Source organism: Cercospora kikuchii (assembly GCF_019650295.1).
Source record: "Cercospora kikuchii DNA, contig_00002, whole genome shotgun sequence".
NCBI lineage: Eukaryota > Fungi > Ascomycota > Dothideomycetes > Mycosphaerellales > Mycosphaerellaceae > Cercospora > Cercospora kikuchii.
This window is the reverse complement of record NW_025408583.1, coordinates 2,344,963-2,362,108: the sequence shown is the minus strand read 5'-3', so window position 1 is coordinate 2,362,108 and position 17,146 is coordinate 2,344,963. Positions and strand designations below refer to the sequence as shown.

Below are 17,146 nucleotides of genomic sequence, written 5' to 3'. Positions count from 1 at the left end.
ATTGACCTTTGTTGGGTGCCAAGTTGATAAGGTGATGTGCCTGTTCTGTCCAGCCGAGCTCGAGCGTCGTTCGCAACTGCCTTCCGTTTTGGTACAGCTGGGGCCGAGAAACGTAATGTCCCCTTCTATTTGAGCAGGATACGATCGTATCGTCTCAGTTTCGACACAATGCTGTCCAGATCCTTGATTAATGCTATTTCAATTGTCACCCGCCACGTGCAGCTATCCTGAACGTATCTGACACGGGTGCCATGCCCGTCAGTGTCGCGAAGCTGGAATCGTAATACACCTCACGTTTCACTTCTTGGTAGCATTTAACAACTCTTCAGCCTCCTTGTTCCTCACTCCAGAGTCACTTTCAGACGGCTTCCGCTGGGTCGTCTCGTCTGTTCCAGCACTGACACTGTTGCGAGCAGCTTGTTTGAGCCTCTCTGTATCTTCCTTCCGAATGTCTTCCGTCTTGTCCTTGTCTTCGTCATCGTCGCCAAGGGAGAACGGATCATTGTCGTCCTCGGGGTTTGGAGCGACGCTCGTTAAAGGCTGCCACTTCTTACTCTTATCTGCCTCTGTTGCATCTTTGCCCATGGCCTTTCTATCGGCCGCGTCGACCTCATCGACTGGCCCCGTTTGAGGAGGCTTCGGCTGCGACTTGAAAAGATCCGGATTTGCTGCTTTCCTGCTGCTCGTTCGAGGGGGCTGGGGAGGTGCTGTCTTGCAGTCAATATTTGCACCCAGGTATGCTCTGCTGCACTACTTACGAGCTTCATCATCGCGCATCTCGAGGCGTTCGAACTCTCCTGCGTCAAACTCCCGCGGGTCTGCATCATAGCGCTGCGCATCTGTACTTCTGCGTTGTTGCTCCGCAGACTTTCTGATACCACGCAATTGCTCGCTTTGACTCGGGCCAAAATCTTGCCTGCCACCGAGACCAGTATTCTGCCTCGTGTTTGTCCGCGATGAAGAGTACAAATCCTCATCGTCCTCTTCTTCGCCGTCAATCTTCTTCTTGAAGGTTGTGATCCAGCTGTTGACTCGTTTCTGGGTTTCCAGGAAGCCCTGCTGAATGTTACGTCCTATCTCCGGCAATTCATCGTCAAAAAAGCTGCGCTCGCCATCGTCATCGTCGTCTTGGTATGGCCGTTGCTGGTTCGGACCTCGGCGCCCAGGCTCACGCTGATTGTAGCGAGTCTGCGAGCGGTTTCCTCCACTGTTATATTCCTCCGCCAATTGTCGCGCATATAGCTCATCGGCCTCGAGTTGACTCATTTCTGGTTGCTGACGAACCGCAGATCGGGGTGGCTGCGGAGGTGGAGCGTCTGAGTCTTCCTCAGGTTGGAAATTCTCATCCGACATGCTAAGGAGGGCGTTGAAAGCAGGCTCGATCTTGCCGCCACTCGCTGTCAAGACGGCCTTGACAACCTTGGCGTCGATGGTAGGAAATGCCTCGATCAGCGTATTCTCGGCCTGTTGGGTGGTACTGAGCGGCCGCGGTGGTTTCGTGGGTGGGATCTCTTCATGCCCATCCTGAAATGAGACACGGGGACGAGGCGAGAGAGCTTTGGCAGGTCCTTTAGTGGGAGTCTCATGCCCCTGTGGAGACACGGTGCCCGCCTCTTGTTCGTCGTCGAAGCTCATCTCCTCGCGTGTTGTGGCCGACTCCTCGGGCCTGATTGGAGACACCGGAGGGCTGTTCTTGCTAGCCATTGTGGTCGCTGGCTGCGACCTGCTCGGTTCGCCTGCTACTAGTATTCTGAGAGGTTACGAAGCTGAAGGATATAGGTCTTGGGCGGTCCTTCAGTGCGTGCACGTGTGTGAGTTGGCGATACTGTACCAAAAACGTGCTGCCTTGACAAGTGTGCAAGTGACGTATGCGCTAGCACCCGGCTCGATCCGTTCCGTTCGAACGTTCCGTGTTCCGACCCACCCATGGCGTTCTTGCAGAAGAGCATCAAACTCACAACAGATATCATACCACGAGACATACGATGCGCCTGAAGCAACAACCTGAAGGTCGACTTTCAGAGACAAGATAATGGCTGACACCGACGCGTTCATTCCCGGTCTCCATAAGCCATCTTCACTGCTTCCCATCGCTCATCATCGCGATGCTCTACTCTTTACAATCGAGCAACACCCAGTCACAATCTTGATCGGCCAGACCGGAAGTGGCAAGACTACGCAACTACCACAATATCTCGATCAAGCAGGCTGGTGCTCGGACGGCAAATGCATGGCCATTACTCAAGCATGTACGATCCCAAGCCATACACTTTTAATGATTGTTGACGGCGGCTTACAGGTTCATCATAGCCCCGCCGGGTCGCGGCGACTACAGTGGCCAAGCGAGTCGCCGATGAGATGCGCTGTCCTCTAGGCCAAGACGTTGGCTATAGCATCAGATTCGAGGATGTCACGTCTGACGCCACGAGGATCAAGTTTTTGACCGACGGGTTGCTTCTCAGAGAGGCCCTCGTGGATCCCTTGCTGTCACGATATCGGGTCATCATGGTAGACGAAGCACACGAACGAAGCCTCAGTTCTGATGTTCTGCTTGGTCTCCTCAAAAAGATCCAGAAGCGAAGACCAGACCTCAAAATTATCATCAGCTCTGCAACGTTGCATGCCGAGCGCTTTCTGGAGTTCTTTGGCCTTGCGGATGCGCCAAAGGGCGAACATATCGACAAACCTCACGCTTCTATTGTCAGCGTCGAAGGCAGAGCCTTCCCCGTCGACATCCACTACTTGACGAACCCTTGCGATCAATATCTCGAGCGTGCAGTAGCAGTCGTGTTTGACATTCATCGAAGCGAGCCAGATGGCGACATATTGGTTTTCCTGACGGGACGCGAAGAGATTGAAAAGGCGATGGAGGCAGTGGCTGATCGCCTACCACAGCTTGACGCAGACGCGCCCACCCTGCTTGCGCTCCCCCTTTACGCGGGCCTGAGCACTGAACAGCAAATGTATGTCTTTGAACCAAGTCCGGAGAACACACGCAAAGTCATCTTCGCAACAAACATTGCAGAAGCCAGTGTGACGATAGATGGCATCGTGTACGTGATCGACTGCGGGTTCGTCAAGCTGAGAGCATACAATCCGCATACAGGGATAGAGGCCCTCACAACGACTCCAATCTCGAGATCTTCGGTAAGTCCGAAAGCGTTATCCCCCGTCTACCGACACATGTGAAAAGCCATTATTTAACACTCCATGTTCTGACCGTGACATTAGGGTACGCAGCGTGCTGGGCGTGCTGGGCGCACCAAAGCAGGCAAGTGCTATCGCCTGTACACCGAGGAAGCATTTGACTCCATGGACGAAGCCACTATACCTGAAATTCAACGCTCGAACCTTGCACCACTGGTCCTGCAGCTGAAAGCACTGGGCATTGACAATATCGCACGTGTCGATTTCATCACTCCTCCACCAGCAGAACTGATCATCCGGGCTCTGGAGCTGCTCTTCTCACTAGGCGCTCTGGACGACTACGCGAAGCTGACGAAGCCACTGGGAACCAGAATGGCAGAACTCGCCGTGGAGCCAATGCTTGCCAAATGTCTGCTAGGCGCCCCGGCATTCGACTGTCTCTCGGAAATGCTTACTATCGCCGCCATGCTCAGCTTACAAGGCAACTTGTGGATAACACACGACAGCAAGAAAGCCGAGGAGACAGCACGTAGGAGATTTGCTGTTGAACAAGGTGATCATCTGACGCTATTGAATGTGTACCAAGCCTTCGTCACCAAAGGGAAGAAAGAGTCTCGATGGTGTCAACAACACTATCTCAATTTCAAGGCTTTGACTCGAGCAGTCAGTATCCGTAATCAGCTGCGCCGGTACTTGGAGCGATTCGGCATTGATGTCACCGAATCGTTGAGCGGAGATGGAGTGATCAGAGTTGGCGGTCGATCGAAAGAAGAATCGATCAGACGATGCTTGGCCAGCGGATTCTTCGCGCATGCTGCGCGTATGATGCCGGATGGAACTTTCAAGACTGTAGACGGTGCGACGACTTTGCATGCTCATCCGTCGAGTCTCATGTTCAATCGCAAAGCCGATTGGGTCATTTTCAACGAAGTGCTGGAGAGCGGCGACAAGACCTTCATTCGCGAGGTCACAAAAATCGAGAAAGCGTGGCTGTTGGAATATGGACCGGAGTATTACAGAGTCAAGCAAGCGGCATGAAAGAAAAGCAACCAGGCTGCAGCTGTGCTGAGCCCGTGGGTATCATACTAATATACTACTGCAAATGCTACAACTCCCATTGTCCTGTGATGGGTAAGGCGCGCTGTCCACGACATCTGGTTGCAGCGACAGCGCCAACAGATGAGCGCCGTTCACGTTGTCTCAATCAGCCTCTCCTCTCTTCTTGTAGACTCTCGCGCTCATAGGCTGTCCGTGCGATCTCTTCGAGAATGTCGCCCATAATCACAGGGCTAGCCATCAGGCCATGTCCCTCTCCCTCCAGGATGCGCACCTCGCAACCACCTCTCGCAGTGGAGACCCAGCTGTCTCTACTGTCTCTCCCGGTGCCTCTCTCAATAGTGGCTCCCAATGCCCTTCGGTTCATCTGCTCTGCCAGCCACTTCACGTTTGCTACTGGCACACGCTTGTCCTCAGAACCATGAGTGATGACTACTTCGCGAGCGACGTCCGTGTAACGAAACCCAACATCGCGATTGCGCTCTAGGCAGACCACAAGATCTGTGGCAGGGTTGCTATCCCGCGTTGCCATGTCCCAAGTGGCCTGCGTCAAGCGGCTGGTATATTCGACCTGGCGTTCCTTCTCCGCGTGCTCGGCAGCATGGAGACCAATAGAGGCATATGCGAAGCTCGGATCCATTGGTGTTGCGGTTGCAGTTAGCACGAGGGAACCCCTTCGACGCTTCTCCTCGTCTTCTTGCTCCTCTTGCACTGGAATTGGGAAGTTGTCCAGCGGGTTGGTCGATGGCATATACTGGTCCATCAACATCATAGATTCACGTCGGTTATACTCCGGACGCTCACGGCCTGACGCCTTGTCTTGCACGGACTCATCGCCGTTGGCTTGTCTCTTGGGCGAAGGCTTGGTAGGAGTTGACCTGTTCGCTCGCTTGGAGACAGGTTTGAGAGATGCCGATGTGGCTGTCATGAACGAAGCATTCGCCGCCTTGAGAAACGGCGTCGGGAGAACACGAAGGAAACGCTGACTTCTTGGCAAGGGATTCGCTGGAGGCGCAGACGAAGTTGGATGCGAAATCGCCTCAAGCTGACTTGGTGGAACCCAAGGGGCGAGCAGATGGACCTTACCCCTTATGAGATGGGGAAGGATGAGAGCCGTGGCCAGCGCGTATATTGCTCCTGCCGAATGCGCAAGTATACTGAATTTGATGATTCCCAGGTGCTGACAGATCGTCAGTACGTCCTCGGGCCAATTCAGTGGTCCACTCTTGTCTGAAGGAGGGTATGGATCACTACCTCCCACTCCGGGTCGATCGATTGTGATCAACCGAAGTCGCAAGGTCGTTGCCAGTTCGTCATAGAAGGCAGTCACGTATCGAGTGAGGCCCATGCCCACGCAAATGAAAACAGCCGCTCCCTTGGGATCGCCAACCTCTGAGTATGAAATGACACGTCCGCTGGGCAGGTTCTTTACTCTGCGATTCAGCCGCGGCGCTTGCAGATACTCTGAGACTGCTTCGTCAATGCTATCTCGTCGCGAGGCTCCCTGATCTTTGTCTCCAGATAATGCCAAGCGAGCGTCACTCATAGATTTCCTTCGATTTCTCCTTTTGTCAAAACTGAGTGGGAGATCGGGATGGTTTCCCGTTAGCTTCTCTTCTGCTGTACGCTTGGCCTTCTTTTTCGTCGAACGCGACGCGCTCGAAAACGAGCCTGGCTTCGTTGGCGTGTCCGAGTCTCCACTCCGAACGGCGGGGGCAGGCGCCGATGATTCTCGGCTTCTGTGCTCGGTCGAGCGACTGTGGTCGTGTAAGTCGTTCTGGAACAGATTCACTGCTTGTGCGTAGGAGTAATCGAGAGAAAGTCGTTGCGAAGAGGGCCGGTCTACCGATTTTGCGGTCTGTGGTCTGCGTTGCGACGAGGGCCGCTGGATGTCCAGAGAGTACGCTGGTCTTTGATCGATATTAAATCCTGCCGGTCTGACCAGGCCTGCTGGATCAATGTCATCCACACGTTGCCGCGTTCTACTTGAGTCGCGTAGACCCAGGGTTTTGTGCGCCTTCGCTTGATCGACATTATGGCGATGGACCGGTCGTTGGAGCTTGCGTGCCTTTCTAGCACTGTCATCTGGTGAGGACGGTCGCCTTTCGCTCGCAGAGCGTTGTGGGACGGGATCTCGGGAAGGAGCGAGTAGCCCGCTGGGTTCTGTGCCTTCCGCAGAAACAAGTTCTTCTTGTAGTCGTGATTTGCGCTGCTCTCGCAATTGTCTAATGCGCCTTACTGTTTCGTCGTCGTCGCCTAGATCTGCCCAGCTCGATTCTGGTATTGGCGAGGACGGCCGGTAGCCCATTTTGTCAGTATTGCTCGGGGTCGCGCGTCGTTTCGATTTCTTGTGTTTCTTCTTGCCAGTGGAACTACTACTGGACATGCGCAGCGAAGAAAACCTGGTGGGTATAGAATCTTCGATCGGACTTGGAGATTTCAAGGAGGACCCCGATACAGACAGCCGCTCTGAAGCTTTGCTCTCACTGCCACCGCTTCGCCCACCAGAGGAGTTGTGCGTCAACAATGGAGGTGAAGTGACTTCAGACCGATCTTCGTTGATCGTGGCATCTGATAAGTAAATTCTGCCTCGGCCAGCAGGAGGCGGCGCAGGAGCTTTGGCAATGACGTGGTCGGCCAACGACACACGCGTGCTGTCTTCGCTGATGTCCCTCGACAACGGCCAGTTCTCATCCATGCGCAATGCGCTGTGCGAGCTCACGCCCTTCAAGCGGCTCTTGCGCGCTGATCTGCCCCGCGTGCTGCCCGAATCGTCGTCGTCTCCTCCCTTGGACGTGCTCTTGCGGACCCAGCTCTCTGAGCTCAGCGTGTTGCGAGGGCTGCCAGTACTTGCAACGGAACCCAGCGAACTCTTGCGCGAAGCTGGCTGCGGGCGCAACGAGCCTGTAATCGATGCCGACTTCCTGCTACTCTCCCGTCGCGGCACTTGGTGCATCGACAAGCCCGAAGGCGGCCTGGAGGTGGGGACGGTAGGGGGCAGGGCGGCATCGGTCACGCCGTCGACATCGTCCAGCTCCAGCTGTCCACCGTACTCGACGCCAAAGCCGGGCGAAATGGTGTTCTTATGGATGGAGGCCGAGCTGGCCACGGAGCGGTTGAGGGATTCGGGAAGGGAACGTCGGCTGGCTGTTTCCGAGAAGTGATCGTGGGCGTGGATGTCGGGCAATGGGCCCAGGGTGTCGAGCGAGTCGATGATGGACGTCAAAACGGCAGAGCTGGCGTGACGGGTCTTGGGGCGACTGCTGGATACGTGCTGGGACGAGGTAGACTTCGACGATTCTGCCGCTTGGTCCCAATGTCTCCCGCGCTGGTCGACGGCAACGTCGACGTCCATGGCGAGGGACCGCGAGGCTCACAGCGCGGCAGGAGCCAGCAGACGGTGGTTGGCGCTGCAGCTGCTCTCGATTCCGCTCACCACGCCATTGCACTGTCGCCCGGTGGTTCGCCTCACTGTAGCCGTATAGCACGACGGCGCCGAGCAACGTCGATAGGCGCGCGCAGTGGGTGCGGTGCGGCGCGAGAACGTGCGTGCAGGCACAAGGCGGCCGTTGGAACGCACTATACGCGCAACACACTTCGGACAGCGGTGAAACAGCATGCAGTGCGAGGCAGCAATAACAGCAGCAGCAGGATCGTCTCCATGCAATATTCTATCCACGCTCGCACGCTCGTCCTGACCTCCTACTTATTATCACGCTATCGCTAGGCCCTGGGCGCAAGCGAAGCACTGGGAACGATGCGAAGTTACAAACGCACCGGTCCGCGGCAGACGGGTAGATCGCCGTCAGGAACGCCAGGTGGGTGGCTGTGGGCTGCCTCTTTGTTTGCTCAAGCACATATGTGCACGAATAGTGCGCGGAGCTTCTGCCCACTGCGCGCCAGCCATGCTGTCGACGAGCCCGACAGCATGGAAGCTGAACACGGTGATGCAGCGGGGAAGAAAGGGGACCCTGCAGCAATGCGCGCCATCGATATCAATTCGGAAATTTGCACATGCGCTTTGCGTCAATGCGCCTTCAGGTCTCAATATTGGTACAAGGGGCGACCTAAAAAGTTGCCCACAACTTGCTCACCATATCTTCGAACAGGACTGCACTCCGCGCGGCCGTTCACTTACTGTATAATCATGCTGTGATCGTGGGCAGCGATGACGGTGCTGCGGTTGCTGCATCCTTCAATTCTATAAATGGGAGCGCGTGCATCTTGCATATCCCCGCCGCATGCGAGGCGCGTGAGAGCGCCGAATGCATGGAAAATGCTACTTCATTGTGTTTCATTGCCTCTGCATATGGACCGGCTCTCTCCGTCTTCAGGCCTTTCCCATCACGAAAGGCGAGGCGTCAACGGAGCTGGAACCTCTCGGTCTAGCCAGCCCTAGTGCAGATTCCACAATTCTACGTTCTATACCAACACCGGCCCATGTTCGATTTCATGTTACTTATCCGATGCCTCCGCTTCACGCACGGAACAATCTGAGCTGCTGAATAGCAAAATTGCACTCTCTGCATCAACTGGTACTCATGGACTGAGGGAACATGGGTTCTCCTCTCTGTGCTCGCCAGGAATTCGTAACTGCCAGCAAATCCTCACATCCATGGAGAAGAGAGGACCATCGCTGCATGAAGCCAGCAGATATTTCCCAGCTATGCACCTGATCTGCATCGCCCCAAACAATCAATCCGCATCTCTGCCAGCTGCCGCCAATGTACTCCAGTGCGCCAGAGCAACGTAATTCGTCGCACAGCATAGTTGCATCGATCTGTGACATTGCCGTTGCCCTCAGTATGTTGTATCTGAGCCTCGCGTGTGGGAGAGCATCGATAAGGTGATCATGCGCGATTTGGTACTGTGCTGGGATCGGGGCCAATGTCTTCGGCACTGCTTTGTCCGCTTTCGGTGTCAGGCCGACCTCTGCACGTTGGATTGATGATTGCTTGATGCCTAGGGAACGAGCGTTCGAGTAGGCCGCCGCGTAGAAGTTCCGATTGATCAGGCGAGCCAGATCATCGTAGTGGCGGCCTGTTGATGTGTAGCTCCCGATGCTCAGTTGTGGCGTCGATATGCTGAGTGTGTCTTGTCCGCCATTCTTCACTGTATTCTCAGGCCTAGAAGGTGTTGAGGCAGCACTTTCTGATGGACTTTGACTTCTAGAACTTTTGAAAGATTCTCCTTCGCGCTGCCGTTGTCGGAACGCCCTCTGGTTGATCCGATTCTGTATGCGTCTTCTTTCTGCAGGGTCATTCTTGCCCCTCCAGTTCTCGTTCGTCACATTGGTATATTCGTGCATGATGAAGTGCTCAACCGCCATCTAGTCCCAGGAATTGCCACATATGTTTATGTAGTATGCAGCTTGTGCGCAGCGCCTGATGTAGATGGCGCTCATAGTCACCAGAGGATGTTGTAATCACAGCGGTGACATCGGTCCAGTCTATACTTGGTTGTCTGAGTAATCTACGCGATTGCTTGTCAATGCTTCGAATCATCGGGACGTCCTACCAGATCTCATATGTGCTGGGCAGGCGAGGAACGAGCGGCATCGGAATTCGTGCCAGCGGGAGTCGAGCTCGACATTCACACGTGTCCGCACACCACTTCTTCAGTAGGGCGCGTCAGCTGTTCATAGACTCCGGCAATTGCGGTGAAGAGACGTACTCTGTTTGTGCGCAACATCTCACAGGATTCAGACAGAATCCTTTCGTCAATGGCTTCAGCCCTACAATGGAAAAGGAACATCGGAGGGTGGCTGCTGACCTAAGCTGCATATTGGATCCAGAGAATGACGTCGAATGTTCGCTGCGCAACAGGGCGTGCATCGAGCAATTGTTGTGTCGCTGTGCTTGTAGGCAGGCCAGGTACTCGTCGGGACATACGTTGCGGTGTCCAAGAAGGAGACTCGCACGATTCATTGATCAGTGTGTACTGGAGTGTGCCGCTGGCGTGGCTGGCCAATATACAACGTCCAGTGGTGCACTGTAGTAGCAGACAGATACATTCATACTAGATCGTAGTACTTTGTCGGCCCTTCGGTAACAGTGATGGCCTGTAGTCGACGGAATATCGATGGAATGATCCTTTGTGGCCGGCAGAGCTCATCGGCAAGATTCGTACTGCGAGTGACACCGAACTTTGCTTATCGCCAGTGCAGACAAGCCCACGTGCATGTGTCTGACCTCGACAGCAGGACGTCCGATGGCTAGGTAAGATGCCACATTACAACTCAAGACTGTACGTAATGATGTTTCCAGTCGCATGACAGTGCGCGGAGGCAGGGGAAGGGAAGCTGCGTTGCCCGCAATATCCTGCCGCTCATGCGGACTGCCGACTTCTTGTCAACCGCTGTCTGCACTCCAATGCTCGACGCAGGACTTCGGATTTTGTAGCAGTAGCAAAACACACACAGACTGAACTTTGTACATGTACGCGATCTGTCACGCGTCCACGTGGTCGACGTGACGTCACCGACGACGCGTTTCCCTGTTTTGATTTTGCGAGAGCGCGACGGTCGAAAAGCGACGACGAGGACTTCGGGTTCTGGGTGGAAGTCGGAGGGATGTATCTTACTCGAACGACACACCGCAACAACAATGCAGGCTGTTCGCGATAAACTCGTCTATGGGTCAGGGTATTTATCAGGTCGCTCGGCAGGATGGCCGACGGGTTTCTGGGAGCTCTACGGCACTGTCATGTCGAAAGTGACAGGCATGTTGACACTGCCGCTCCCACTGGTGTCCTTCATTGCCATTCCGCTGTACGGCGGCTCGTCAACCACTGTCAGCCTCGGCTTCTTCTACCTGACATGGATAAGCTTGATCTGGAGGTAAGCTGGGAATGAATGCATCCATGTGTCTGATGTTGCTAAGATCAATCGACCAATGTAGCAAAGGACCGCTAACCATCGAGATTTACGGCACTGCAATCATTAGGCTGTTCTGCTACTTGATACCATCGCTACTCTCACTTGGCTTCGATTTATCGATACCCAGCATGAGTCGCAAAGTCAAGGCAGCAGGAAAAAGACATCTTCCCCACCAGCTTGGTCGAGACCGGCTTCTACACGTTGCGGCTCTTGCAACGTGCAACATATTTCTGGGTGTGCTGATACAGGCCATTCTCGAAATTGTGGCCACTCGGGTACTTCATCTTCGCAGTCTCTTGCAGGTTTCGAAGGCCGTTCCTCTGCCCTGGACACTGCTGATGGATGTCCTGAGGGGCTTTGCTGTGAGGGGCGCTGTGCACTACGCAATACACAGATACGTCCTGCATGAGTGGCAATCAGTGTTACAAAAATGGCACTTGGAATATCAGCACTGCACAGACATCACCTTCAGCATGCTCGCAGCATACGACCATCCTGCGGCGTATCTGCTGAAAGGATTTTTACCGACGTTCTTGCCAGCTGTGATCTTTCGCTGGCATGTCCTGACCTGGCATTTGTTCCTCAGCTTGGTATCGCTAGAGGAGTTCTTCATCTTTTCCGGATATACTGCACTTCCATCGACGATCATAACTGGAGGCATGGCTCGTCGGAACGAGGCTCACTTTGCTTCGGTGGGTGACGGTTACGGCATTGGAAATTATGGTCGGCTTGGTCTCTTGGATCTTTGTTTTGGGACGTCGTGCCCTGACGAGGACGATGTGATTGATGATATTCAGGAAGAAGCTGAGAAGCACAATGTGCAAGATCGAGTCACAAATGCAGTTGACTCCGGCATGTCGAAACTGAAGAAGCAGAAAGCCCGCAAGCGGAAGTAATGTTAGCATTGCGAAAGCGGCTGCTATTGGAATGATGGCAAGTTTTGCTCCCATGTCGACGATCGTGATCGATGATATTAAGCCACCTTGATGACAACCTTTCCGAAATGCCCACCCGAGTATAGGTACTGCAGAGCGTCTTTCGCCTCATCGAAGTTGAAGATCCTGTCTATCGCAGGATGAATTTGATGTTTGGCGTAAAATTTGCACATCTCTTCGAAGCGATCCTTGGGGCCATTGAGTATTCCCTTCAATGTCAGGTTCCGGCGGAGGGCTAGTAGATTTGTGTTAAGTCCAGGCGCATCTTCTTTCCCACTCAGGTAGCCTATGCAGGAAATAAGGCCTCCGAAGCTTGCGCAATCGAAGCTCTTGCGCAATGTTTGAGCCCCACCGGTCTCGAGTATTATATCAGCGCCCTCGCCTTCTGTGATTTTCATGACCTCTTCTTGCCATTCGGGGCTGGCCTTGTAGTTGATGCCATGATCAGCCCCCAGCTTCTTCGCCTTGTCAAGTTTTTGGTCAGATGAGGAAGTGATGATCGTCTTCAAACCAGCTGCATGTGCGATTTGCAGGCCAGAGATCGCCACTCCTCCAGTGCCTTGAAAAACAACTGTTTCGTCCACATCACCGTCTGCCGGACTGTTCAAAGGTCGGAATTGGTTAATCGACATCCAAGCGGTTACTGCGGCTATTGGAAGCGTTGCGGCTTCTTCGTTCGAAAGGTAGTCAGGGACAGCCACCAAAGCACTTGCATCAAAGCATCTATATTCCGACAGAACGCCTGGAAGTGGAAGCCCAAGTCCACTTGCCATGTCCTTTTGCTTCACTTGCCCATTAAGGTGAGTCTGGTTGAAGATTGACATGACACGCTGGCCCTCTTTCCAATCAGATGAGCCAGGATTGACTACGATGCCGCAAGCGTCTGAGCATGGGACGAGATCTTCAGGGCTGTCAACAGATTTGTGGTGATTGTACAGGCCCATACAGACTGGATGAGATGTTAATGTTACTTGTTCTGGGGGCCAAGAGGGATAACTCTCGCACCTTCAGTGTCGCGATAGTTTAAGGAGACAGTCAGTATTTTGACGAGAACTTCTCCGTCACTTGGCTGAGGCATCTCGGCGGTCGTCTGCCTCAATTTGTCGAGGCCATCGAAAGCGGTTCTCCATTGCTTGATCTGAGTTACTGGCATGGTGAGTGTCGAATCTGGCAAGCTTGCGATAGGGACGCAAAGGAGGAGGGTTCCATTTTATGCACTTTCTTTTACGGCCATCTCCCGTCAATCGTCACACTAGGGCGAGTGGGGACTTGATGTGCTCATGATGTGGGCTGGCCTCGCTGGCACGCGCCATGGGTCCGAGAAAAGTCCAGAGGCATCGGATCGCGCGCAGCACTCGCATCAGCAGGCGGACACGTGCGGCAATGCCATGCAACGCCGAGCACCGGCAGGCTACCGCAGTGGGCATCGCGATGCATGAATGGTGGGAGGACGATGCTTTGCGGTGCGGTGGTGGAAGTTAATCCCCAACGGCTTGGATGTCTTTAGGGTCGGAGGTACTACGCAACCACATCCCACGCAGACACATGACACAACACAACACACCTCTGTATCCAACACAGCATCCGTCACCACCGTCGGCGGATAATGCAATGGATCAGCACCCGCCGGAGCACACCTGAACGCACAACATGATCGGCGACGAGCAGGCCGCATCGGCATCCGCAGCGTCGTCGGTGGCCTCGAACATCTTCGCGGCGTCGGCGCTCTTGACCATCGCATTGCTGGTTTTGCTGACTATCCGACACTATTTGCCTCTTCGAAACACGCCGCACTGGCTGCTGCTCCCCGTCTTTTTGGCCCTCTTCTTGCCCTGTTCGATTATCCTCCTGGTCCCCATCGACTGCGCAGCAACCAATGCTAACCATGCGATCTGGTTGCCCGAGCGTGTGACGCTCGTAGCCTGGCGCATAGCCTACTGGCTCACCTTTGTCTTGACGTGGTTCATCCTGCCGCTTCTGGGCGAATACTGCGACTCGGGCTTCCGCGACACGAGAGAGCGCATCGCCGACGCCGTCCGATCGAACCTCCGCTACCAAATCATCGTGCTCTCAGCAGGCGCAGTAGGCCTCGTATACTTCATTCTCGAGAATGGCTTCCACTTCGCCACGATCAAGGGCCTGCTCATGGCACTGGCCTACACCTGGGGCCTGATTCTGGCAATCGGCCTCATGGGACATGGCTTGGTCGCCATACCAAGACGTCTGTTCAGAAATGCAAACGTGACGTCTCGCCTGCGATGGTTGCATGGCCAGGCACCAAAGATCAAAGACAAGTTGGACGAGGCTACAGAAAAGCTGGAGCAGTTGGAGAATACCGTACTTCAACTGAGACGACTCAAGAGCGGAGCAAGCGCGGAGCAGAAAGAGTGGATCGATGAGCTGAGCAGTGTATCCGATACACGCCCAAACGCATTGCCGGCTCGACAAGCCTCCAACCCCAACATTCCAGCGGTTGTCACTGATCGGTATCTCGCCGATTTGACCCGCAAACTGAAGCGCGCCCGGCATAGGAAGGCTCGCTTTGTGGATGAATGGGATCGCCTTGTACAACGAGCCTACGAAACCCAGACCATTTTGGACTCAGCCGCTTCGAAAAAGCTACAATTTGGACGTAGCGGAATCGGACGAAATGTCGATATTCTTACGCCAACCATGAGGTACTATCTGCACATGAACGTCGTACCAGCGATACGTGTTGCAATTTCCTGTGCTCTTGCGCTCGCTGCAGTCCTCATTGTATGGAGCGAAGTGATCAGGGCTTTTGCGCCACGACTATCGGTTATCGGCTTGACCGTGGTTCATCATCCAACCTCGACGAGCGGTGGAAAAGTCAATATCGGCGGCCAGATCGTCGCGGCTGCATGGCTGCTGTATATGAATACTGCTGCGCTCTACGCAATCCAAGACGTGAAGGTATGGGGCAACCGCGCTCTCGTCAAGCGGCAGACGTACGGAGAAAGCGCTGCTTGGTACTCGATGCAGATTGCGAAGCTCACCGTCCCATTATCGTACAACTTTGTGACTATGCTTTCTCCGAGCGTATTCGAAGAAACAATGTTTTTCCAGTTCCTGGGAAAGCTTCTCGATCTTACGCCGCTCGGTTCTGGATTCAGTCGCTTCTTTCCCTGCTTTGTGCTGATTCCGGTCTTTGCCACACTCTTCAACGTTTATGGAAGAATGAAGAGCTTGCTTGGCTTCGGGTTCCTCGAAGATGAGAGCGAGGACAACCCGTCTGGATTCGGCACAGGAGGCTGGCGGGAAGGCAAAGCCTTAATCGACCGTGAACTGCAATCTCGTGGGACCGACAGCATGGTTGGACTCTCCACCCGAGGCGCATCGTTGGATCTGGAACGAAACGACATCCAAGGTAGTGAGGATAGCATATCCGCGAATCCTGCTCAGGTGGCAGTGTCTTCCAGAGACACATTCAGTGACCATCCGCCTCCCCGAACTGAAGGCATTCGCGAGGCGAATAGGCAGTTCAACGCCATTACAAATCAACAGGAGGAAGATGATAGTGCCAGACATTTTTATCAAGATTTAGGAGAGCGGATTCAGAACACCTTTACGACAGTGGAGACGCCAGAGTTCATGCAGAAGATTGGGAGTGCATTCAAGACGCCAAAATGGATGCAAGATGACGGGTCAGGCCCATCAGCACTTTCCAAATGGTTTGGGGGACGACCAGAAGGCGGCAGACTGAGATTGTAACACAACTGGCTTGAATTTTGTTGTATTAGCGGGAGTTTGGAAACGTGCACTCAAGACTGAGTCAAATAGAGATACAATTGTACAATAGAGCCTCCAGAATGCTCGCTTGAACGCAGCAGATATCACACAACCTCGCCAATTTCTCCGACTTGGAAGCTGCACACAAACTCCTGGAGATCAACTGATTTTCTTGATTCGAGCGCGTCCAACATCAATCTTGCCTTGCACTCTCTCCACATCTTGCTCAATGACTCCCAGCATCTCATTTTGAATGCCCAACTCCTCATTGATCAGAATGCCCATGTCTTTTAGCTTCGCCACTGTCTTGCCCAAGCTCATGACATCTTCGTCCTGTTCTTGCATGATTTGCTTTTGCAGTTGCAACACACCCGAGTTGTCCAATTCTCTCGTTCGTTCTGTTTCCATCATCGGACCTCCCAATACGCGTCCACTCGGCTTCGCCGCCGAGGTGCCTTTCCACAACTCTGACTTTTGCTCTGACGTGGCTGCCGCCGAGGCGTTCATGCCACTGCTGCTCCCAGAAACCTTCGCAGATTGTGTGGCCATGCTCTTCAGCACGCCTTCGAGACCTTCCACTTCTTTTTTGGCAGCACCAATCAAATCTTTTCTGCGACGCAGTTCGCCATCGCCGAGACGTTTGACGCCTCCCCAGCCAGCATCGTCGCCTTTGCTTGCTGCGGCTATCGCTTTGAGACCATCTTCCAGCTGCGCGATAAAGGTGGCCGCACGCACCAGGCTTGCCTTGGCCTCAGCAGAAAGTGTGTGTTGCGACTGGGCTGTCGAGGCAGATTCGCGCTGTTTTAGCTGTGAACGAGCGGTCTGGATCTGGCTCTTGAGGTCGCGATGCAAGTCCAGCCATTGATTCGGGTCCGTAGCTGCTCCTCCATGAGCACTGCTCGGACGTTTCGAACCCGGTGTGTTAGTAGTTGTGATACTGCTGGGCAGATTGAGGAACCCGCGCCAGGCAGCGCTACTCCGCCATCGAGCATCGTCTGAGGCGATGATGGCTTGCAGGTACTTCTCCAGGCCGGCACGCCGCTCCTCGGTCAGACTCGCATTGTTTACTGTGCGTCGTAGCCATGACTTGGCGGGCAAAGGTGCCGGGGGAGGCTTGCCTGCCTCTGAGACGAGAGCTTCGTGCAGCGCGGCAAAGTCGTTGTATCGCTTTCGGATATCGTGGCGGCGGAGAGGCAGCTGCAGCGAGACATGGTACTGCGTGAAGGGCTTGGCGTCCACCGGGGTCGCTGTCGTCGCCGTGGGAATGGAAATTGTGAGAGCCGGGGCCATGCTGGGCGGTGGAAGAATGCAGAGCGGACATGGAGTTCGCAGAGTGAGTTTACTTGCATGTGATGTGCCCACTCCAGCTTCGACTCCGACG

The 17,146-nt window shown here is 54.3% G+C and overlaps 8 protein-coding genes across 8 annotated transcripts; 3 read left to right on the top strand and 5 right to left on the bottom strand.

The window, feature by feature from the left end:
• Window positions 1-297: 297 nt before the first annotated feature.
• CKM354_000315000 (uncharacterized protein) lies at window positions 298-1,704 on the bottom strand (the record flags this gene model as incomplete). Its single annotated transcript, XM_044798331.1, has 2 exons — window positions 298-707; window positions 759-1,704. 2 exons carry the CDS (start codon window positions 1,702-1,704, stop codon window positions 298-300), a joined length of 1,356 nt encoding a protein of 451 aa, XP_044654266.1.
• Window positions 1,705-2,032: 328 nt separating this feature from the next.
• Window positions 2,033-4,185, top strand: CKM354_000314900 (uncharacterized protein; the record flags this gene model as incomplete). The annotated part of the gene is made up of 3 exons (XM_044798330.1): window positions 2,033-2,245; window positions 2,311-3,147; window positions 3,232-4,185. 3 exons carry the CDS (start codon window positions 2,033-2,035, stop codon window positions 4,183-4,185), a joined length of 2,004 nt encoding a protein of 667 aa, XP_044654265.1.
• Window positions 4,186-4,351: 166 nt separating this feature from the next.
• CKM354_000314800 (uncharacterized protein) lies at window positions 4,352-7,558 on the bottom strand (the record flags this gene model as incomplete). Its single annotated transcript, XM_044798329.1, has 1 exon — window positions 4,352-7,558. One exon carries the CDS (start codon window positions 7,556-7,558, stop codon window positions 4,352-4,354), a length of 3,207 nt encoding a protein of 1,068 aa, XP_044654264.1.
• A 1,173-nt stretch (window positions 7,559-8,731) lies between these two features.
• On the bottom strand, window positions 8,732-9,532 carry CKM354_000314700 (uncharacterized protein; the record flags this gene model as incomplete). Its single annotated transcript, XM_044798328.1, has 1 exon — window positions 8,732-9,532. One exon carries the CDS (start codon window positions 9,530-9,532, stop codon window positions 8,732-8,734), a length of 801 nt encoding a protein of 266 aa, XP_044654263.1.
• Window positions 9,533-10,808: 1,276 nt separating this feature from the next.
• CKM354_000314600 (uncharacterized protein) lies at window positions 10,809-11,976 on the top strand (the record flags this gene model as incomplete). Its single annotated transcript, XM_044798327.1, has 2 exons — window positions 10,809-11,041; window positions 11,103-11,976. 2 exons carry the CDS (start codon window positions 10,809-10,811, stop codon window positions 11,974-11,976), a joined length of 1,107 nt encoding a protein of 368 aa, XP_044654262.1.
• A 77-nt stretch (window positions 11,977-12,053) lies between these two features.
• CKM354_000314500 (uncharacterized protein) lies at window positions 12,054-13,168 on the bottom strand (the record flags this gene model as incomplete). The annotated part of the gene is made up of 2 exons (XM_044798326.1): window positions 12,054-12,964; window positions 13,021-13,168. 2 exons carry the CDS (start codon window positions 13,166-13,168, stop codon window positions 12,054-12,056), a joined length of 1,059 nt encoding a protein of 352 aa, XP_044654261.1.
• Window positions 13,169-13,665: 497 nt separating this feature from the next.
• Window positions 13,666-15,747, top strand: CKM354_000314400 (uncharacterized protein; the record flags this gene model as incomplete). The annotated part of the gene is made up of 1 exon (XM_044798325.1): window positions 13,666-15,747. The coding sequence occupies one exon, from the start codon at window positions 13,666-13,668 to the stop codon at window positions 15,745-15,747; it is 2,082 nt and encodes a 693-aa protein (XP_044654260.1).
• A 177-nt stretch (window positions 15,748-15,924) lies between these two features.
• On the bottom strand, window positions 15,925-17,055 carry CKM354_000314300 (uncharacterized protein; the record flags this gene model as incomplete). The annotated part of the gene is made up of 1 exon (XM_044798324.1): window positions 15,925-17,055. The coding sequence occupies one exon, from the start codon at window positions 17,053-17,055 to the stop codon at window positions 15,925-15,927; it is 1,131 nt and encodes a 376-aa protein (XP_044654259.1).
• Between the last annotated feature and the right edge of the window lie 91 nt (window positions 17,056-17,146).